Source organism: Typha latifolia, chromosome 13, assembly GCF_019914945.1.
Source record: "Typha latifolia isolate L0001 chromosome 13, TyphaL0001v2, whole genome shotgun sequence".
NCBI lineage: Eukaryota > Viridiplantae > Streptophyta > Magnoliopsida > Poales > Typhaceae > Typha > Typha latifolia.
Genome location: NC_133098.1, coordinates 8,016,300 through 8,040,700, shown reverse-complemented (window position 1 = coordinate 8,040,700; position 24,401 = coordinate 8,016,300). Strand labels below are relative to the sequence as shown.

At 37.7% G+C, this 24,401-nt stretch overlaps 1 protein-coding gene across 6 annotated transcripts in view; it reads right to left on the bottom strand.

Annotated features, from left to right (window-relative positions):
- Window positions 1-24,401, bottom strand: part of LOC140800090 (telomerase reverse transcriptase) — a 59,736-nt gene that overhangs the window by 32,397 nt on the left and 2,938 nt on the right. For 3 of the 6 annotated variants that reach the window (XR_012111141.1, XM_073154741.1, XM_073154743.1), the window contains exons 3-8: window positions 23,843-23,932; window positions 23,571-23,750; window positions 16,644-17,666; window positions 9,994-10,120; window positions 8,765-8,903; window positions 7,962-8,100 (exon numbers count right to left, since the gene is read on the bottom strand). Coding sequence is in view for 5 of the 6 variants with exons in the window: in XM_073154741.1 (XP_073010842.1) it covers window positions 7,962-8,100; window positions 8,765-8,903; window positions 9,994-10,120; window positions 16,644-17,666; window positions 23,571-23,750; window positions 23,843-23,932 (1,698 nt within the window). In the remaining variant the exon portion in view is untranslated. The remainder of the gene's footprint in view (window positions 1-7,961; window positions 8,101-8,764; window positions 8,904-9,993; window positions 10,121-16,643; window positions 17,667-23,570; window positions 23,751-23,842; window positions 23,933-24,401) is intronic. The other 3 variants (XM_073154742.1, XM_073154744.1, XM_073154745.1) reach the window with 2 other exon arrangements.

The window sequence follows — 24,401 nt, the reverse complement described above, 5'->3', positions numbered from 1 at the left end:
TTGATCACATAGTGATACCATCTGATGACCTTAACCGGATCAGCTATGAAGAAAAAGCAGTGTTTTGAAAATCAGAAAAGGCGGCCGCCATGGCGGCCGCTATGGCGGGGCGGTGCACCGGCCGCCCCGCCATTCGGTATGGCGCTCACATAAAGCGAGCTGCCGCCTTGGCGAGTCACCTGAGCACCAAAAGGCACTAGGTGGGCCGTTCACCCGATAAGGCGGAATGGCGATTCGGCCCGCCAACCAGCCTTATCGGGTTACAAACGGGTATAGGGTCGGGTTATTATCCACTAAGATAACTAACTCATTAACCTTAATATAAAAACTCTCCTCCTCTCTTGAGTCTCGGCAGAGAAATTAGAAACCCTTAAGGGCCTAAATCTCCGATCCTCTTCAGCTCTCCCATCCACGACCGCTAAAGCGGCAGCTAGTGGCATCGTGCAGCAACAGCAAGAAGCGGACAAGTTGGCAGGGAGCGAGAATGGACGGCGAGAAGCGAAAGAGGTACGATCCTCTTTCCCTCTCTCTTTCACTCTCTCTCTCTCCTCCCCCCCCCCCCCTACAGTCTCTCTCTCAATTGAGCAAATCGAATGTCGTTTTCTTTAAATCTGTTTTAATCAGCTAATCAGTTATGATAGGCAATTAGACAAAATGACAAGTTAAAAGTCGACTAAATTATCTGTTGGAGAAGAAATGCTTATAAAGTTGTAAATTAGTAATTATCTATTAATCACTTAATCCGTTGAAATGTTTTACTCTGTTAAATGTTAATCACTTAGTAATTAGTCTATCAGTTTGTTTGTCAGTAATTACTGTATGTAATGTATATTATATATATTTATTTATTTATTTTTATTTTTTTATATTAAAAATACTAAACCGCCTTGTCACCCGCCTTCCGCCTAGGCGCTAGGCGGTGGGGTGACCGCTCGCCACCCGCGGCCGCCTTTCAAAACATTGAGAAAAAGTCCCGAGCGTCATCTCGAGATGACTTCTAGTTGATGTGGATCCACAGGGTTTAGACCTATTGAGACATATAACAGTATAAATATTGAAAAGATGTTAATATGTTGAAACCGTGCAAGGTTACAAGTTGTGACTCTCTCTATTATTATCATTGTTATTATTTAAATAGCATGCCTATTGCATATTGTTATGGATATTGTTGCTTATAGTTTAATTTTATTCAACATTAATATGATTTAAAATTTATTTGGTTTTCGAGTGGATTCCACTCACTGAGCTATAGTTGGCTCATGGATTCTTTTTTTATTTATTTTATTTATCTCAGGTAATAGTCAGTGGGGCGACTGAGCGAGATGTACCCGGACTCCACCTCCACTTAGGATTCACCTATTTACTTTTTCGCTCTTTTGGATTTTATGCTTTAGATTAGAAGATTTATTTATTTCGTTAGAGACTCAAAAACAATAATATTATTTTATATTTATTGCAATTAGTATTAAATTTAAGAAAGCAGATATTCATTTTATTTATTTATTTGCCATCGTATTCGTAGAAAGTATTATTAAGGCTTCGTGTATCTCAAGCATATTGAGATGCATGGCCGGTCATGATTCCTATTTCGAGTCGTGACAAGTAGCATCCACAGACTTCTATTTTGTGTACTCCACCTATCACACATCAGTGTACAACCAAATTCATCTCAATACCGTTTAAATGTCTCAATGTAACTATGAAATTCATCTAACTCTGAGTCAAGATATTTAGTAGCAATATCATTCGAACTAGGAGGCAGAAAACCAGGCCCTACTGATTATATAGCATCCAACAAAGTGTGATAATAAGGACTATTAGTTACATTGAAAGGAATATTGTTGTAGAAGAAAAATTTAGAGATAGCCCTACTAATGTGTTTCTTTGTATTTTTAATTCATTTAAGCTGTATTTTTAATCCATTGGTCCAATATTTCCAGACTCTGCTGTAATTGCAATAACCAAAAAAAAAAAAAAAAAAATTTCGATGTTGCATGGCACGAGCTCATGCCATGCAACTTGTGGGCGCACGTTGAGGGTGCCACGTGCGCCCACAACCGCCGGCCCGGCCAACCGGGCCGGGCCAGCTAGCTGCGGCAGCCCCCGCCGCCGCCGCAGCCGTCACACTTCCCCTTCCTCCACCGCCTCTCTCCAACTCTCTCACTCTCTCTCTCTTACCCTCCTCTCTCTCTCTCTCTATCACCTCTCTCTTTCTCTCCTCGCCGTCGTCACCGCCGCACCCTTGACCACCTTCTCTTTAACTCTCTCGTTCTCTCTCTTACCCTCCTTTCTTTCTCTCTCTCTATCACCTCTCTTTCTCTCCTCACCGACGGCTTCTCGCCGTCACCATCGTCGCCGCCGCACCCATCACCACCTTCTCTCTCTAACTCTCTCGTTCTCTCTCTTACCCTTCTCTCTTTCTCTCTCTACCACCTATCTCTTTCTCTCCTCGCCGACGGCTTCTCGTCGTGCGCCGCGCGTGCCGTGTGGGCACATGGGAATGCACGTGCCCGTGCTGGGGCGTTACAGTAACACCAGAAGTCCTATAGGTAGAACTACTGCCCCTATATTCTCTCTCTCCTCGTATATTAACTGATCTAGATCTTTGAAAGTTATCACAAGTGCTTCTTCTCAACTCTTCCTGTTCTCTATACATATTTCTGCTCTCTTTCATTGCCCTTCTCATCTTTCTCTTCTCATCCTCCTCACTTTGCTCACTGCTATCATCATCAATGTGTACAGGATTATGCATCAATTTTTCACGAACTATTGACTCTTTTTGTTGTGTAGATTGTTTATCCTTTTTTTTGCCAATTAAATGAGCCAACATCTTCTTTCTAACTTTCAAGGACACTTGAGTGCAAGCTGCTACATTTCCTTGTCTTTTCAGCTAAATGTTCTTTTAAACGGCTGACACCACCACTCATTTTTTCTTTCCACACTAGTTGTATTTAACACGTCTTTTATCTTGCTCAATAGTGCTGCAATGTTGCCACCCAATGTCGGTATCATATGACTTCTCTTTTGGAGTCATTGATATTTTAACTCTGCAATTAAAAAATATAACCAAAAATCAAAATAAAATATAAAATAATTTAAAATTTATGAGGCGGAACACTAGGCCCAATAGTGCTGCTGCTGCAGGTGCTGCAGGTGCTGAGCAGCATAACTGCATAAGCAGCAGCAGCACCTGCTATAGGTGCAGCTGCTGCACAATGAAAAAAAAATTTAAAAACTGAAAAAAAAACTCACCCAAGGTCGCCGGAGATCAAGATCGTCGAATCTTCGTCGGAGAACGTCGTAGGAGGGCGAGGTCACCAGAGATCTACTTAGTTGTCAGTGAGAAAGAGACCCGTGAGAAAGAGAGAAAGAAAGAAAAGAGAGAAAAGTGAGAGAGGCGAGTGGGGACATCAATTATTGATGTCCCCCGGGTTAGATCCGACCCGTTCCCACCCTTTTCGAGCGGGATCAACCGAAACGGCCAAAACCCTAGCCTAGTTTCGGCTGGGTTAGGGCCGATCCCGATCCTTTTCGGCCGATCCCACTCGGGATCGATCGAAACTAGAAACCATGGTAAATATTTATGTATCTATTTTCTTTTGACTTTATAATGAGTTCATGGATTCAAGTATCAGCTAATCTTAATCCGTATCACCGAAACGAATCAGCCAATATAGCCAATTTAATCGATTCCCACTCTAAATTGCCTAAAACAGGAGACTAGTACAAGTGATACAGTTGATATGTTACCGTTTTTTCAATCATCTAATCCCGATTCTGAAATAGATAGTTAGAACCTTGAATGAGTCTAACTTTTTTAATAAATCAATTTGAAATAATTTAGTGCATCAACCAAAAATAACTAGCCAATTTAATTGATCCCCGCTCTGAATCGCCCAAAATGGGAGGCTAATACAACTGATACAATCGATACGTACCGTCTTTTCAAGCATCTGATCCCAATTCCAAAATCGATACTTAGAACCTTAAATGAGAAACTTTTTTAATAAATCAATTTGAAATAATTTAGTGCATCAACCAAAAATATTTAGAAACAGCTATATGAACTGATTTGTTAAATCCTTTGCTCTATGAACGATTTGAGATGTTAGAGATTCAAACTTTTGCAATACAAAATTGTAGAAATTTAGAGATTTTATGTGCATTTTCTGGAATTTGTTAGTTGAAAAATGATGTTGATATGGACGATTTTGAGGGGGACCATGGGCCATACATGCTCACTTGAGCTTTCCTCTTTAATTTACGACAAAAGGGGCAAAGATCTGTGATGACTGACACTAGATGTGTCGAAGCGATATCAGTACATGACATGAGGGGTGTCGCATGACACCCTCCTCTCACCTCCTAGTAGCAATCTGCAGCTACAGAGGACTAGGGCCGTCAAAATAAACGAGCGGCTCGGGCTCGACTCGAGCTCGGCTCGGCTCGATTTGAGCTGAGCCGAGCTCAAGCCGTCAAATCCGGCTCGAAAATAATATCGAGCCGAGCCTGAGCTGGAGCCCGCTCGCTCAGGCTCGGCTTGTGAAGCTCCAAATATTTTAATATTTTTTTCTCTCCATTTGACACATGGCTAAGAGGAAAACCTTCATGCGTCCTACCTACTAGCCTAGCCTCATAATTACAATTCATTACTCCATTACTCCTCTTTCCCATCAATCACCAATCTCATTTCCCAAACACCACTTAACTAGTTAACTCCTCAAATAACCAACCATTCAAAATTAAAAAAAAATGTTTCTTCTTCTTCCTCTTAGACTTTGTGTATGTTGATAGTTTTTCTCTACCCCCTCCCTGCCTCCTCCTCGTCAAGCCATCGGCCCACCGCCTCCTCCTCCAGTCTTCCACCGTTGGCAAGCCTCCTCCTCTAGTCCTCCACTATCGGCAAGCATCCTCCTCCTCCGAGGTTCCGAGTCCTCCTCTAGCCCTCCCTCTCGCGTAACCCTCTCTCCCGGCCACAAAAAATATGGCCACTCGTCGACCAGAACTCTACTCATCCGGCGATGGCGACTTTTCCCTTGCCTAATCTCTTCTCTGCCCATGCCACCTCCGTCTGGTCCACCGCCATCCCTTCAAAGCCGTCCTTAACCTCCTCGTTCCGGTCTCTCCCGATGCTCCTCCGTGTCTTCCTCTTCTTCGTCCTCCTTTGCTTCCTCTCCATCTTGGCTTGGCTTGGCTCGGGCTCGAGCTCGGGCCGGCTTGAGCTTGATAATAGGCTCAATTCAAGCTTGAGTTCGGTACCGGCTCGATCCAGCTTGGCTCAAGCTCGACTTGAATTGAGTTAAGCCGAGTCTAAGCCTACAATTGAGGCTCGAAATTAATTTTGAACCAAGCCTGGGCTGGAGCTGGCTCGCTCAGGCTCGGCTCGTTTACACCCTTACAGAGGACTCCTAGTGGCGGTTAATAGCGAAGGGTAATCAAAGGTGGTGTTTCTAGCCGACGAAGCAGTAGAAGAAATGATGACATAGAGGATTGAGAATGTGGTACTGGTGGCTGGTGGTGATGGCGCCAATCGTGAGAAAATGATCTACCCAAGCAAATTGTTTCGTAAGTTAGATCCGCTTAGCAAACCCTAACTTAAATCCTTTGCAGATCATTTATATTTTTACAATCCGCTACTATTGCCTCATCCTCTCTATGAGGCTAGGGCACAATCAATGGGCTACGGTGATGACGATAAGGGCAATGATGGTGAGATCCCTCTCACTCACTACATTTTTTCTTACCCTGTCCAGCATGGGTTAATAGTAGATCCTTTGTTTTTGCAGCATGGTCGGTGAGTACACGGCATGTGTCATATTGTGTCGTGCCGATCGGTGGACAACATAGGTTGTGCCATCGGCATGGCCATCCTTGTGAACTAGGATATCTTAAGTAGTTGTAGTGTACTTAGTTCATTATCATTGATATTCATGCACTTAATTATTATTTTGATATATATATGTTATGTTTGTGATATGCTCGTTTGACATGAGTAGCTTGATATATAAGTATACTTATTTGCCACACATGCATATTTATTTATTTGCCATATATGTTTTTCATTTGATGTGTTTTTGAGTTTTACGGGTTTAATTGAATCCCACAAAACTTGTGCTATACTCTGTTAAAATGTGTACATATATGGTTATGGGTAGGGCTGTCAAAATAAACGAGCTGCCTATGTTCAACTCGGGCTCGACGAGGTTGCGGCTTATATTGAACTGAGCCAAACCTGAGCCGAAGCTAGCTTGCTCAGGCTCGGCTCAATAAGCTCGAAATTATATATATATATATATATATATCCTTTCCTCTTCATTCAACACATGGCTAAGAAGACGAAAACCTTGTTAAATGCTGAAACATGAGTACATGATTCGTGGGACCCACCCTTATTAGTGCAAATTATACATCCATTGCTTCTCTTTTAATATGACCGACCTACCCTCATAAATACACCACTTCCATTAATCACGAATTCCTAAACACCTCCATCTACACATAAACCCTCTTCAAATAACCCTCTTCTTTCTCTTAGTGACCAATCGTTTTCCTCTTCCTCCTCCATCGACCGGCCTCTTCTCCTCCATCAGCCACCTCCTCCATCGACAAGCTGCCTCCTTCACCAAGCCATGGCCACTACCGCCGCCGCCGCCTTCTCCTCCTTCAATCAGGCTCAAGCTCGATCTAGCTCGGCTCAAGTTGAGCTAAGCCGAGCCGGGCCTAAATATTAAACTAGACTCAAAATTAATTTCGAGCCTAGCGAGAGCTAGAAAATTTATATTATCGCAAATTGCTAAAGAATAAGATTGTAAGGTTTTATTTTACACCCATGTAATTGGTGAATTGTGTTTTAAACATAAGTTTATTCATATAAAGTGTCTAGATTATACGTATGAACTCTAGCACAAGCTATGAGTAGTTTGATAAAAAATATTGAAGTGAAAGATTGATTTTGAAGTCATTTTAGTTCTATGGCATTAGTTTCTAAGAAGAAAATATATATATAGTTTTGTTGCAGTGATTTGAACCACTTAAGAACTCATATGGCAAAATAATAATTATTACCAGATATTAGCATATGGTTTGAATTTTGAACCACTTAAGAACACTTTGCTTTTAAACTCACTTTGGGGGTGATCAAAAGCCCTAGCAAATTAGTGATTTTTTTAAGCCAATTTGCATATGTTTGAGGGGTAATTTAGGGTTATCTTTTGATGAACTATATAAGTTTTGAGGAGATCAACCTCATGGCTTTGGAAGACTTCAAGATGAAAGGTGCTAAATTGTTTTTCTACACATTCCATCTACTTCAGATCTTAAAGGTGTGAACGACTAGGAGCTGGTGATTGAAGCGATGTAACCAACTCAGAATTGGACAAAATATAGTAGGTCCATGGGAAATATTAAGTTTTTAGAAAGCTTTTTTTCTTGGCTCATATCTTTCTCTAGGGAACTCAAAATTCAACTCTATCTCCATCTGCCCTAATGTGTTAGGGTTGAGGTAATTTTGGTGTTCCATGAGTGCAGGTTGAAACTTTCTATTTATGGGAAGTTCATCTTTTTGACAAATTAGGGGTTTGGTCCTCTGTTATTCTGCACATATTCTTGTAGGCCTATGGTCAGAAAAATTCAATTTATTTTTAATAACATTTTGAGATTTTTTCTCTTTCCCAACTTTTGTCTACCCACAAAAGTCAAATTTTGATGCCTAAATCTAGTATTACTAAAATCTACAGATCAAAGAAAGGCTTTTTTTCAGTATTCACCTACAAATCAACTGAAATATGTATACAACTTCAATTAAGGTCCTCAATGTTTGAGGACTAGACATTTTGCCGTTACCAAAAGAAGAAGATATGCTCAGCATAATAAAGAATCAAAGATCAAGTAGTGATGCATGTGCACTAGCTGCATAAATATCAAATCATGGAGCTCAGAAAACTATCTGAAATTATGCAAACCTCGTAAATTGAGTCACTGTCATCCTCTTTGAATTGCTTCAAATCTGTAACATTGCAATGTTTAAGTAGTAACTTTCTATACTGGCAACGTCTGGCATTTCGTATAACAGATTTCAGAAGACACAGAAGTATGTGATACCTGATGATACCAAATTACTCGTTATTAGGTAGAGCTGGAAAAAGAACGGAAAAAAAATAATAAAAGCATAGGCCTCAGAAAAAAGGAAGATTAATATACGCAAGAGCTGGGGACAGAATCTTCTATAAAAATGGCCAAGTTCTGCCAAAGATTACAGTAACATCTTAAAATTAGCTACAAGATATCAAGGTGGAGCCATCTAGTGAAAGGATGATAATCAAGAATGGTATTGAAGCCCATCAATATGTTTTAATGTCTGCAGATGTACCAATCTAAATGTCAAGAACTTGCATGCATGCCTCTCTAAAAGCTCAAAATTTGCATATAGTGTCCTGCATATATCACATTATATATATATATAGAGAGAAAGAGAGAGAGAGAGAGAGAGAGAGAGAGAGAGAGAGAGAGAGAGAGAGAGAGAGAGAGAGAGACAGAGAGAGAGACAGAGAGAGAGAGACAGAGAGAGTTAAGCAGCTCTCAAAGGTTTATAGGCAAGAGACTTTCCATTATGAGAAGTCATCCATGATCGTAATATTCATGCAGCAGTAACGGAAGAAAGACGAGATTATACTTGGGTACTCCGACAGAAATTTAAAAATTTTGATGTAGAATAATTAATTATATGAAAACAAGAAATTATAAAGTACTATAAGTTGCTACTCACAAGCAATCGGATTTGTAGGTAGTGGAGCCACCGTAACATATGCAAGGCAGGAAATTCAAGCAGCTATCGGGAAACCCGAAGATATGCTTCATAAGTGAGTGTGCCCCAGAATCATTTGGTTTTAATCTATTAAGAATGTCTATATATCATGAAAGGATTGTATAGCAGGAAATACCTAAATCGGTGCACAATAATCCGTACAATAACTCACTGGAGTCATAGAAAAATTACCTAATACAGGAAAATATGAACATGATACTGCATTTTATGGGACCTCAAATTAGGACACCTATTTAAAAAAACCGAAGTAAATGAATATGAAACAATTGCAGTATGTGGAATATGAGGCATATTTGTTATTTTAGTGGATATCACTATTATTACTGTCTTGTAACGATGACGACGACGATGGACACGGATATTTATGATATTCACCATGGAGCTCGATCTGGTTTTGAATATTACACTCTTTATGTGAAAAAACAAAGAGTGTAGTATTTGTTATTTTAGTGGATATCACTTCTTCTTTTTTGTGTCATTCCTTGAATATTTATGGTTTCCCCAACATTTTATATCATATTTTTGAATTTTGTGCAATTGAAAAAATGCCGGATACCGATACTGATACTACCTTGACTAGATATTTACCTTTTGTGATGTAAAAGGAAACATGACCTTTTGTGATGGAAAAAGAAACATGAACCAAAGCCACATATCTAGAAAATAGTTTTGGTTTAATAAAAACATCAAAATATTGTTTCAAGAAAACCAAATACTTTTCCTATGAGTTGAAATGAGGAGAGAGGTAATTAGTCTAGATAGATTTGGAGTGATCCAAAGTTTTTACACATCATTAGAAATTGTGGCTGACACTAAAATAAAACAAGAACAGTTAAGAAAAATATAAGCCAAGCAAGGCACATGCTGTATAAGATATATGTTTGGAAATAAATAGAACAGACTTCTGAATGGAAAAAAAATACAGTATACCATATTTGGCACAAATTTCACTCCTTTAATAGTTTTCATCTAAACCTGTCAACTTCTTGTCTATAGAATACTTAAAACCTAAAGGAAAAAAGGCATAACTTCTCATATTTCAAATCAATTATACATGCAAAGAGTCTCTCATGTAGCAGAATAGTATAATTGGAGTTACATGAATCAGTGAAAAATTCATATTCTGTTTTGCTAATTGTTGTAGGAGATCAGTAACATAAAAAGGATACGATTTCGTGGAAAGATAGAGGAGGATGATGATTTGTTATAAAAAACATATTGTCTCTTTATTTGAGCATCCATTGATACTTTCCGTGAAGCTCGCGTCATCAAGCAATAAAAGCAATGTGGACTATTCTGCATGCAGTTAGAAGTCAGAGAAGCAAAAAGTTTCTAAGAATGTAAAGTGAACCATATGACAATGTACTTTTGCAAAATATATATTGTAATACTTGTAAATTTGCATCTCGACATTGAATGTTCTTATAGTCCATGACTGCTTTGACAAACCGCCCAATCTGGATGCCTTTCTAAATTTATTCAGAACCATAAATGAGTTAAAAACTCACAAGATGACTAGAGAGCTTACTTTCACATCCATATGCAAGATCATCTATAATAGTAGAGAAAATGCTAAATATAAAGCATTCAACTGTACATCTATTAATTTTTTTCTAAGACATCCAGAACTCCAAGAGCTCCCAAAAGGTGGGCACACTCAGGCTAGTACAACGATGAGCAAGCCGATCCCTGCTTGGCACGGGGCATGCCGGTCCCTAGTCGGCACACCATCGGCATGCCCCTACATGCCACTAGCATACCTTTAACATATTTTTAATAAAACATTTAAAGTATTTAAAATGTTTTGAAGTCTTCGGCATGTCAGCCTTTGGTTTTTGTTTGAATATATGTATTAAGGGTTACATTAGAGACTTTTATCTTTAGATTATTTTTGTAAATGACTTATTTTATTAAAGATATAGCAATAATCAAATAGAAACATTATGCACATAATATGATTGAGTATAATCATTAAAATTAATATTAATGAACAAGATTCAACACTCCATAATATGATTGAAATAGGAAAAAGTGAAAAAAATTGGCTCCACATGACAAATCATAATTTAATTAAAAAAATGCCTCATAAAATATTTTAGATTTACTACTTGAATGGATCTATTTCGGATCAATAAAATCTGTTTTGAACCTCTAAGAGATTTATCACTAATGGATCCGGCAACGGCCATCATTGTTACCAATGTTATTTTCGATACTGATAAGAAACTGCGGGAAACTAGTTTTCCCTTGGCTTCAGTCAGTATCGATTCAAAATCGACCAATGCTAATTTAAAACCGTCACAGGGACCAGTTTTTCCTTGATTTTGACCAATATCAACTATATCAAGGCAGTACCAATCATATCAGTCCAGTATCAACAATTGTTCTTTGGTTTTGACCATTATCTACTATATCAATTCAGTTTCAATTGTATCGGTTCAATAGTATTAGTCATATTTTTTCCTTTATATGGACTATTTGTCAATCGCATCATGAGTCGCATCTATCTTTAATACAGCAAGGACATCAATTCTTGATGTCCTAATGTCTCAACTCTTGAGCACCACATTTTATGTTTCCTTCCTATTTTTCTCTCTCACCTCTGTTGCAAAGTAGTTGTTAACCTCACATAAAAGAGGCCTCCTACCCCCCTGTTGTTGAGGTGATATTGGCGATAAGCACAGGTATTTACTTTCAGAATTCAATATTGTTCTTACTTCTTAGTATTTTCACTCTGTACTATTTTGTTACTATCTTATTTGAGCAATCTAAATTTTCTTATCTTTGTCTTTTCTCAACTTCTAGATTTTTCCATGTTTCCTATCACTTTATTTTTTAATTTAAATAACTAAAAATAGTCTAATCCTTGAACTAGATAGTGAATGATATTTGATAAAACAAATAGTTCAGCATGTAAATCTACTTACATAAATTCATTCTCAAATCAGATTTTTATAGCAAACAAAGTGTATGATATGTATTGAAGGTCAAGGTTGATGAAGATGAAAGTATAGTAGATCCTACATAGCTTGACTTTTGGTTATTAGTTTTCTTTTTATTTTTATTTAAAATTGTAGCCATGTAGTGCAGCACTATTCACATTTCACAATACTGTTGAGTCAATACAGTACTATTTACAGTGAACAATACCAAGGAATATTTTATTATTATCTTATTGAAGAGTCATAAATAGTCTAGATTAGGATTTGTTTAGGCTAAAGAGTCCAATTAGATTAAAAGCTTGCTTCTTAAAAGTTATGATTTTCCTATAAAAGTTGTCAAAGGCCCAACGTGTAATGAACAAAATGGAGTTATCAAAAGAAATTTTCTTTTGGCAAGGTGTATCGTGTTATCTCTCTCTTTCCTTTTGTCTATTCTCTCTCTCTCAAATATTTAGATCTTTCTCTCTTGTTCTCTTCATCTTCCACCTCTCATTTCTTTATTCGTCTCTACCAAGGTTCCCAGCAACGGAATCGGGATTGGTATCGGCCGTCTGAAAAAACGATACATATTGGCCATATTGGCTAGTCGTATCAAGTCGGACTATTTTTTAATTATGTAAAATTCTAAATATTATATTTAAATTGCAGAAAAAATTTTAAAAATTTAGAAAAAGTGACAAGAAAATAAGAAAATAAAAATTACTCATGTATGAAGACTAAAAACTTAAAAAATATATTAATTTACTCAAAATTTAAAATTTTGATGAATCTTAAACTGGCTCTCGTAAATTTCTATGGTCTTCATGCTTAGGACCTAATGCTCTAAAAAGTGATTCCATCATACTATTCATATTGTATAGATCTTGTTGTGTGACTTGTGTCTGAGGAAGATACTAACTAACATATGAATCTTGTGTCTGAGAATACTTAGGATAATAAACTAGCACATAGATTTTATGATGGCTCCAAACAATAAATACTCAATGCCCCATAATCATAGAAAGCAACATTTTCATCCTCAATTTCTCTATTTTCAATCATTGTGCCTCCTTGACTTTCCTCAGCAAATGTAGATGGAACGATCTCACCATTAGGTGTATCATCAAGATTATGACTAATATTGGTAGGTATACTATCTCTTACTACTGAACGACTCGTACCAACTTCTGCTTTCGTTGTGGTCTCCCCCAATATCTCATTAAACCAAAAGTTATCTCTGTCATCTGATAATATGTCCCCCATTTCTCTGATCCACAGAGTCAAGGGGTCTTCATCAAAAACATAATTTAAATCAATCAGTTGTTCATTTTCTGATTTTCTTCTTAAATTTCTCTCCTTCAATCTCATATTATAATAACAAAAAACTAACTTCTCCAATCTTTTCATTATCAATTGGTTGTGTGTTTTATTGCGGATTAAGGAGAAAGTAGTCAAATTTCTTTCACACTGTGATGAAGACACAGTTTCACTTAAAATCTTTTTTGCTATTGGTGTCAAATTTGGTGCCTCCTCCTATTGATAGATAGAACACCATTTAGTTAGAATGTTATGAAATATAATTATAGCAACTTTAGCAGTACTGAATTGCTCAGCTCCCAATCTATATCTTCAATCTAAAATATGAAATATATTATTGCATACATTTAATAAGAAACTAATTATATTGAAAGTTAAAACTTGAAACAAATAATAATAAATTTATTTAATTGAATTATAACTCACTTCTTTATCGCAAAAAATTTGTTTATGAATATCAAGCTCAAACCTGCTGATTACTTTCCTAACTCCCAACAAAACTTCACTATTATTATTGATAGTTGTAGAGAATTGAAATCTTGGATTAAGAAAATACCTTATAAAAATTTAAAATTTGTATGCATTCAAATTTTTAAATGTTCATAAAGAAAAATAAATTAGTAAATTAAAACTTAAAAGCATACCTACTAGCAACGTGTATATCTCCATATAGTTGTCTGTTCCATCTAGAATCAATCATCTTCACAACTTCCTATAACTTTGGCCAACATTTTTTTATTGACTCTTTTGTTATGTCAATTCCCTCATATAAAAACCTCATCTCAGACTTGTCATCACTATCTATAAGTTGTAATACTTTAACAAGAGGCTCAAATATTGCGGTAGCAATTGTAATATTATCCAAAATGTATTTCTAATAGCCATGTTTTCTTCAAAGTTTCACCTAAAGTTTTATTTTTAGGGTTCTATATTCTTAATTCTTATAGATCACTCCTGTGATGTAAATATCTGCATAATATCATCCTTGTTACGCATGATGCTCTCTAAGAATCATGTTTTTTAAAGTTTCACCTAAAGTTTTATCTATAGTTTTTATATTCTTAATTTGTATAGACTACTCATGTGATATAAACATCCACATAATATCATCATTGTAGCACATAATGCTCTCCAAGGACAAATAAAGTGAGTGGCAAATCTAGTAAAGCCATGTTTAAGATCTCCCACCAACATCTGCCTAAGTAAATTAAAAAATCAATCATGATTATAAATAAAATTTGTCAACATCTGACCTTCATGTATAACCATATCAATTTCAGATTCTTTTGCAATATCCTCTAACATTAAATCAATACAATGTAAAGCACATGACGTCTAATATAAATGAGGTATTTTTATCATAAGTGAATTTCCAGCAGCTCTATAATTAGCCTCATTATCAATAACCACTTAGACTACTTTTTTCACCTATTTTTATACCACATCATTCATCAACTGACAAACATAATTTGCATTTTTTATATAAGCAATAGCAACCAGACTTTAGAAATATTGTCCCCATGTCCGAGTACACTAAGAAATTAATTATATTTCTTCTGTTTTGTATACTTCACCCATCACACAGTAGTGTGTAACCAAATTCATCCTAATACCATTTAAATGTCTTAATATAAGTACGAAGCTTATCTATCTCTGAGTCAAAATATTCAGTAACAATATCATTTGAACTAAATGGCGAAACACTAGGCCCTACTGATTGTATAATATCCACCATTGTGTGATAATAAGAATTATTAGCTACATTAAAAAAAATATAGTTGTAGAAGAAAAATTTAGAGATAGTCCTACTATTGTGTTTCTTTACATTTTTAATTCATTTGAGAGTTGTCTTCATAGAAGTTTGTCTATGACCCCTTTTTTGTGAAGATACATATCTATTGCTCTAATATTTTCAAACTCCACTGTAACACCAGGAGTCTTAGGGTTAGAACTACTACCCCCATATTCTCTCTCTTTATATATGAACTGATCTTGATCTTTGAAAGTTACCACCATTGTGTTTTCTCATTTCTTCCTCCTCTCTATGCATATTTTTGCTCTTTTATTGCTCTCATAATCTCTCTCTTCATCATCCTCCCCACTGTGCTTACTGCTATCATCATCAATATATACAAGAATATGCATCACTTCTTCATGAATCATTGATTTTTTTTATTGTGTAAATTGTTTATCCTTCTTTTTGGCAATTAGATAAGTCAATATCTGTTTTCTAACTTCCACGAATATCATATGACTTCTCTTTTGAAACCATTGATATTTTATGTTTTTACAGTAACTCTGTAACTTAAAAACATAAATAAAAATCAAAATAAAATATAAAATAATTTAAAATTTAAGAAAATAAAACCCTATCAATTTTTTTCTAATTTTTTTTCTTCACTTCTTCCCCCCTCTCTCAGGTTTTTTGTAGATCACCACAGGAAGAGAAAGAGAACGAATGAGAGAGGAATTAAAAACTAAAAAAAAATTCACCCAAGGTCGTCGGATCTTCGACGGAGAACATCGCCGAAGATCTACTTGGTCACCATTGGAGGAGGTGAGAAAGAAGAGCAAGAGAGAAAGAGAAAGAAAGAAGATGGAGAGATGGAGAGACAGAGAGAGAGAGAGAGAGAGAGAAAAGGAGGCAGGTATCGGCCAATACAATTGATCCCATCTGAAACAAATCAGGTATCAGCCTGGTTTCCGCTAGGATCGAGATCAGCTAGGGCCGAAACTAGGAGCCTTGGTCTCTACGAGTAGGTTCACCTTTGCATAGTAGGACCTGCCCAATTTGTCCTACATCCAACATTATTGTTGACAGTATGATGAAAGTGGTTCATTTTAGACCTGTCACTGTAAACTTAGTAAGGTAGGAAATAAAAGAACATTAGATTGTCTTTCCCATTCAATGAAACATAGTTCATAATTGCGCACGTAAGAGAGCCAAAGTATGGTGAAAATAATCCGCATGACATGTCCAAATTGTGCAGCAGCTATTTGCTTTATGAGTTTGTGTTCCACTAACTACTTGAATTAATCATAAAGTCTACCATAGGGAAATCCTTGTCCACCACTTTTCATGCATTATATGAATTTACTTCCTTCAATTATGTTAAGACATAATATATATTGTTGGTGCATTACGTAAGAGCCGGATTTTCCAGAGGCCATCAGTTCAAACCTCATCTAGTCCCAACTAATCTCTACTTTCTATTATCTATATAAGTGAAGTGTGGAGGTCACACATCTTCTTACCAATTTCTTGTCCACATGTAGTGCATAAGGGGTCAGACATGAAAATGCATGTTAAGGTATGATACACATTGTTGGCTCATTATCTAACTACTTAAATTTCTGGGTTGATTGGGTGTCTAACACATTGGAGACTCAACCTTTTGCATTAAATACAAGAAATTTTAGCATTTATGATGGACATATCTGCCAAAGACTAGAAGCCATCTAAGATAATAACATATAGTGCTGATAAGCTTAATATTAAGGATAGGAATGTAAGAAACATGCAAATAATATGATGATATATGAAGTGACATCATAAAATGGGAGATACTGCTCAAGCTAACCTTCTGAAAATGAATCTGAAGATCATTGCTGTTTTTTGATGAACCAATATTTTCAAAGAGAAGCTCATCTTTATGTTCTTCGGTGAGCATCTTATTGAAGCATAAGATCTCAGGTGTAAGAGTCTCTTCACAAAATGTAGATTGAATTCCTAAACTATCCATGATATCGTAGTTTTTCCCTTCAGATACCTCAGCAACATCAGCACTTGACAACTGATGAATGGGCTTTTCAGAAGATAACATCGTTCCTCCTTGGTACATATCTATAGCATGCACAGAATGGCAATTTTCATTGTTGGAAACTATAGCATCTTCAGATACAATAGATTCAGAAATGCCAATCATTCGCTGATGCTTCAAATCATATGTTTCTAGGGAATGATGAGATGCATTGACATCAGATACTGTTTCTCTAGAATAGTTTAACTTCCGTTTTTTGTGGCGTTGCCAACTAAACAATCTTTTGCGCTTTTCGGACTTACTATGTGATGAAATGGAAGACAGATGAGAAACATCAGTAATAAGTAATCCAAGGGAACCACATCTGTCCTCTGATGATGTCGTGACTTGTTCTAAATGCATATCTTCAGCATGTGAAGAAGCTTCACTCTCAGTGATGAGCACATTACCAGATTCTACTTTACAATCATTAACAGAATGCAAAAATTCCTTCATTTTCAGAATAGATGTTTGACTGATAACATCACTCTTATGCCGATTCCTTTGTTCCTCAGACTGGAAGCATATACTTTTGCCAACTTGTTCTGGAGGTTTTACACTACAATTGGGTTCATAACAGAAACTGTCTGTTCTATGGTCTCTCAATAAAACTTGCAGATCAATTTGTTGACTAGTTCTTTGACATACTATTAGATGCTTTGAAGGATTATAACTTGTCTGGTAACTCTGACAAGGAATGGACTTGTCCACACTCAATGGAGAACTAGGCAGCAAAGTGACATCCGCATCTTGTCTCTCTCCAAAACTAGCATGGTTTCTCTTGAATTTATGTCCTAATGAGCACTGATCAAAACACTGGTAGTTAACATCTGAATCAAATGCTAAGGAGTTATGATCTTCAAATATAGCTATGATATTAGTGCAAGTCTCTCAAAATGAAGGATAGCCGGAGATAACTACAGCTAATTAAGGAATTAATGAATTATATCCTTCAGACAAAGAAATTTGCCTGTTATCATGCACATACACACACATGAACTACCCACATCGTGTAAATTATGAAGCTACAGTACATGAAGTGTCATAATGTAATATAATTTTGAGAAACAGCATAGCACCTAAAGATATGAATAAGAACAACTAGTAGAATTATTTAAATGAAAGGGAGTAGAGGAAAGTGCTTCAATTAATGGCCTGAAAATCAAATTCAGGAAAGGACTGACAATATTTTCGCAAGGTAATCACAAACATCAACAGCAATGAAACAAAACAAGAATATGCAAATCTATAACCTATAAAGTAGAAAGTGTGACGTCAGGTCCTCAGCCTAAAAGGTTTTAAGTTAAGCAATTGTATTCCTGCTCAATGGTTCAATATCATAGTTCACCATCAATCTTTCACTCATCTCCCATTTGGATACCAGTAATCATGCTTATTACCCCATCAGCAGGATTTATCTTATTTTTCTATGTGGATTTCAGTGTAGGTGATGATACTGAGCAGTTTGATGTTACGAACGGACCAGATGGGTGAGCCCAATCACATTGGACTGGGTGACGGAAGAAGGTCAGGGCGCGCCTAACCACCCTAGCGAGTTATCTAGTTAATTTTATTAATCAATTGTTTATCAAAGAATTGAGATTTAGCTTCTAGATAGGTGAGCCAAGTCCGAGCTCTTAAAGTTGGCCGACCGATCAAGTTAGGTAGCCACCAAGTCACTTGTGGTGCAGCACCTAACCTTAGAATTGATGTATTAGGCGCATTTACTTTTAGCTCTGCATTTTAGGTTCAGTTGATACGGTCGGGCTAGCAGAACCAAGTTGTATTGTAGCCACCTATAAATACTTAAGTGCTGACCATATTTGGATTATTGAATGAATTGGAATTTGAATTAAATCCTCTCTTCTTCTATCACTCCCTCTTGTGCGACCTCCCTCTCTCTCGCTGAGCATCGGCCTTGATCGTGGCCACCGTCATCGTCGCCCTTCTCTTACGTCAAATCACCCCCTCTCGTTGAGTCGTCGGCACCCGAATAAGAGCGAAACAGTACTGCCCCCGAAACTCCTCAAGGCTCGGGTGGCCGGCCGAGTCCAAATCCGCCCTCAACCATGGAATCCCTCATGCTGAAAATGATAAGGACCATGAACCACAACCATCAGCAGCTGGTTCAGCCCTTAGACCCAGGCCTGCTGCCCGGACAGAAGTGGCTAACCACCACAACCCCACCCCAACGTCACAGTCGTCGATTCTTCCTAGTCCTCTGGAGTCGAAGCCACCATAATGGCTTGGCTAGAGCTGCAAGAAGAGGACAATGGCCTTCAAATGATCCAGGACACTAACCCATGGGTTGGACTCGAGTCCGAGTCCAAGCACGAGTCGGAGGAACCACGAACGCGCACACCGGTTCAGAGACCACCTCACCAGCAACCCCTGGTGCACCCACCCCCGCACCAGTTGGGTTTGGATTCGATCAAAATTGGGAGAACGCACTCAAGGGTCGGACAGCAAGGCTCAATTTTCCCAAGTACAATGAACATGATCCACTTGAGTGGATATTCAAGGTGGAGCAGTTCTTCCAATTTTAAGGGACGCCCGAAGAACACAAGGTGGTCATGGCATCATTGCATCTTGAGAAAACCCCGCTACAATGGTTCCGCTCGATAAGCTCCTACCGTGGATTCTAAACTTAGGCCGAGTTCACCGATGCCTTATGCAAGTGGTTTGGTCCATTTGGATACGACAACGCAATGCTCAACAAGGTGTGCCAAAAGACGATAGTGAAGGCATTTGTGGAAGAGTTCGAGCGCATCCATAGCCGTTGCGATCCACCACGGTCCAATATTTACCAACCAAGTGCCTTTCTCTCGGGTTTTCATGGCGACATCCAAGCCGACGTCAAAGCCCTAAGGCCAACACTATGGAGGAGATGGTGGAGGATGCACTACACATGGATGAGAAGCATCACAAGTTGAGGATGCACCAACAAGCATGGACCAGACGAGACATGCGCCAAGCCACGCGGCTGAGCGCACCTAACAGTAATGCGGCACCCGATTGGAGAGCGTCGATGATTAGTGCTGGACTAAGAGCACCCTTGAAGCTCTCTAACGACATGAAACATCTAGTTAGAACCCTGGACGGACTCTCACACCTGATCAGGTGGAGCGACACTCCAAAAGGCTATGCTTCTGTTGTGATGAGAAGTATGTGCCCGATCATCGCTACTCACAATCGAAGGGCGTTATTTTGCTTCTCGACAGCCCAAAGGATGACATGGAGGACTTTGCTATTGCAGAAAGTCTAGAGGAGTCAAGAGAACTAAGGCGAGGTGAAGGAGGAGAAGGAAGAGATGATAACTAAAGCTTCACTGCATATGTACTCAAGCACGACAAAGCCAAAAGCATTGTGAGTGAATGGAATTATCAAGCGAGCTATGGTTCAGATCTTGATAGACACATGAAGTACCCACAACTTCCTAAACAAAAAGCTCCTAAGGGAGGTTGGACTCGAAGTGGAGTTGATAGTGGATTTGGAGGTGAGGATAGGCAATGGCTCAAGATGAGTTGTGCCGAGGCGTGTCGAGGCATGCCGCTATGGGTGCAAGACTCTACCTTTAGTGTGGACTTGTACCCACTAGCTCTCCAAGGAGTAGATGTCGTCCTAGATGTTTGATGGCTGGAGTTTGGGCCCAGTAACATTTGACTTCGTCGGCATGCGAATGGCAATTCGGAGGGGCGTGCAAGAAGAATGGCTTGAACCCCACCTACCACTCCATGGTGGGGCTGTCTCGAACACAATAGGCAAGACTGAAGGTTGTGGGCATGATGTAGGTCTCGCATAAGGACAAGTTACATGCAGTTCCATGGGAACTCGAGGCAAACTCACACCCAGTCGAGCCAAACGACTTGACTAAATTTTTTGCATTCCAATTTCCTTGTGTTTCAAGCCAGAAGGGTGGCCACTTAGAAGGACCCACCCGAGGTGATTAGGCTCAAGCTAGAGAGAATTATTATGGACCCTTTTAGACGGATCAACAAGACCTGGTTCCACGAAATCGAACCCAAGCCTAAAGGGATCAAGTCCACCGAACCGCACCGAGTTGATGTTACCAAATTCCAAGTTGCGTTGTGGTGGATGAAACCAAGTTGAGTTCAAAGATGCTGAAGCCAAACCAAGTTAAGAAGATGCAGCTTGAAGACGGACCCGAATCGGGCATGAACGCGACTCAACCGAGTCAAGGCGAGCGCAGAATGTCAACTGCCGGTGACTGTACAAGGATATCGAGAGGCGGAGACGGTTCAAGATCCACACGGGATGATGACTTTCCATTGGCTCAGCTCGGCTATATACCTTTCATGGGAGCAGTAGAGGAGCACGGAGGTTCTAGCGGTCGATTATCCTACCCAACTCGACTTGCCAACTTTTGTCTGTTAAAAGTTGGCGACTTGGAGTGGGAAAGACGCTCAGTTGCTAGACGAACACACCAGTAGAAACGCTACCAACCGAAGAGTCCTAGACTCCTAGGAAAGAACCTACTATGGCGAGCGTCGGAATGGTGGCTGCATTGGGGATTGAATGTTTGTCCCAATTTGAATTGCCAACTTTCCATACGGGGTGTGATTAGCAATCCAAGTTAGGATGACATATCAAGTCAGTTTTTCCATCATATCTCCCAATCTACTCATCCGACCGACGTGATTCCGTTGCATTAGATCCCTGACTTCTAGAGGGTCAACTTATTAGAATCTCAATTCTTTTGGACGGCTATATCGATCAACATTTATCTCTAAAGTACCGGTTCCAAATCATCCGGAGCTGTCCCTTGTTGTGATCACAACCTCCTCGAAGGTGATCATAACGTTTGATAACTCAAAAATCTTCTTCATTCTTGTATGAAAACTTCCTAAATCTCATATTTTCAAATAATTATTGATAGGATAAGTGTAAGAATGCAGAGAAGAATGTGTAAGTCTTGAGTTATGTGGCCTTTAGTACACTTTACAAATGCGTGCTTTTCTGATACAAATCATCTGAATCATCTCACATAAGATATTGGCTTCTTGTTTGTAAGCGGCCATTATATAATGAAGTATGCATTCAACATACACAACATCCATGATCTGCAATCATCATCAACTGAGAGGAACCTCCATCATTAAGTTTGCATTTAGAAAACTTACCAAACATTATTTCCTAAACTCATCTCCCTTTGGGCAAATATTTTTTGTTACTACTATCATATTTGAGAAATATATGCCACTAAGATCTTAAGCACATCAAATAACCACAATAATGAGTTTTGGCAAGCAAAACATAAGCATACAAAATGAAAGTCATCAAGTTTAAAAAAGCTTTACAAAAATTAGACCAAGGATGGCCGTGCCAACCGGCACTTGCCGTGCCAGTAGAGGCACGGCATATGCCGATCCGTGCCAGTCCGGCACGACCACGTGCCGTCCAGCATAGCCTCGCGCCAATCATGTGCCAATGTAGAGATATTTTTTTTAAAATTTTTCTATTTCCATCAATCTTTATCAAATCAACTTTACTTATTTTCTTAACAAATATGATATGACATATAGAACCCATTTATTTTAACTTTTTCTTATTTCCATCAATTAACTTTTGTCATTTGACATTTTTGAAATTACAAGTTATTTGTCATTTTTTAAAATTGGAATGACAATTCATTTGCTAGACCTAAACAACCACAAAGCCGAATTTATCAGAGACAGAAGAAAGGAAATGGATCATCTCAAGCTCAATATTATTATAGTCAGATGAGGAAAAAACATGAGTCTATAGGTAGCAGGACATCAAGAGAGGTGCGCCCACAGGATAATATGAGTTCATCATCATTACCATTATATCAATCACACCCACCAGAGCCACAACACTCTTATTATACTCCATATCCACAATTTGTCTATGCTTATGGTGTGCATGTGCATGTGCCGGTCATTCCCGTGTATATTCAATATCCATATCATATCATCAAAGAATTACAAAATTCTTATTTCTATAAAGACTATGTGAGACGTTATAACGAGCAATATTATTAATGGATAAGTTTTGAAGAATATCGGCAGTATTTATCGCAACATTCCCGTGTTATTCTTGTGCCAGCAAATGAAGTCTTTGATCCTCGTTATTCTACGTTCAACTAGATATTAGTTTTAATTATTGAACTATTATCAATTATGTATTGAATGATCAATTATATATTGAACGTCATTATGTGTTCAATTATATTATGGAGTATTCAATTATATTATGGAGTATTCAATCATATTATGGAGTATTCAATCATATTATGGAGTGTTTAATCATTAATATTAATTTTAATGAATGTATTCAATCATATTGTGTTGAATAATATTTATATTCAGCTGTTGCTTTATCTTTAATAAAATAGGTTATTTACAAAAATAATCTAAAGATAAAATATTGTAATGTAGATTTTAAATTTTAATACATATATTTAGATAAAAAAAATCAAAGATTAGCATACCAATGATCCAAAAACATCTCTAAATATCCTAAAAAATGTATTAAAAACATATAAATGTGTGCCACTGGCATGGGGAGGGTGCCACTAACACGGCCATCACTGAGTTAGACTACCAGTAAAATATAAGGAGCTTCTACAAGACCAAGATAATGCAATGTCTTCAGTGTAGCACAATAGTTAGCAATAAAGTAAGCACAGAAGATACAAAAGGTCATATCAAATCACAGTATAATTACCGCATTAGGTATCATCTCCATTCGCTCCTGATTTCTTGATGTTAATGAGGTACGCAAAAAATTTGAGCTCTGAAGAAGTGTATTTAGTCGAGGACCTGCTACCTGATGGTAGCCTCTATTTTTAATAGGTAGAAAAATAGATGAATATCTTAGAAGAAAAATCATCAGTGGATCACCAATCTGCATGTGAAACATTTTTTTCAAGCAAAATGAAGAGCAACTTTATTATGAAACCTAGATAAATTCCAACTTGGATAGCATTATAAACTTACCCTAGTCAAAAGAAGATCCCAAGTGCATGAACAAACAAATTCACCAAGGGGACTGAAGTGAACTTGCTGATGTGGACAAGGGGAAAATAACTATCAGAAAATAAAATCCAAAAAAGAAGCAATTGGCATCACTCAAGTATCAGATAGGAGCATCACAATATAACTGATAAAGATGAAATCAAGATATTACTTGACCATAATGGGGCTTTTTGCCTTCATGAATTAGAAAAACTGCATCTACATATATAAACTGTAATATTATAACCAGTTTTTATTTTGTAACCATTAAATATCCTTTCCAAGGGCTAGGTTGCGCTCATGTGCAGCATCTAATATCCATTTCAATTAATTGGATGTCAAAGCACATCCTCTCAAAAAAATTATGGGAAGAAAAAAGGGAAGTCATAACACTTTTGTCTACATTGATTTTTCATTTAAACTTGGAATGCATGAAACCTAATTGCATCTGCAAGAACTTCATACAGAAAAGATAAAGCTTCAATTTTCTATCAAATTAAAATTAAATATAGCTTACAATCACAACCAACCTAATGAAAGC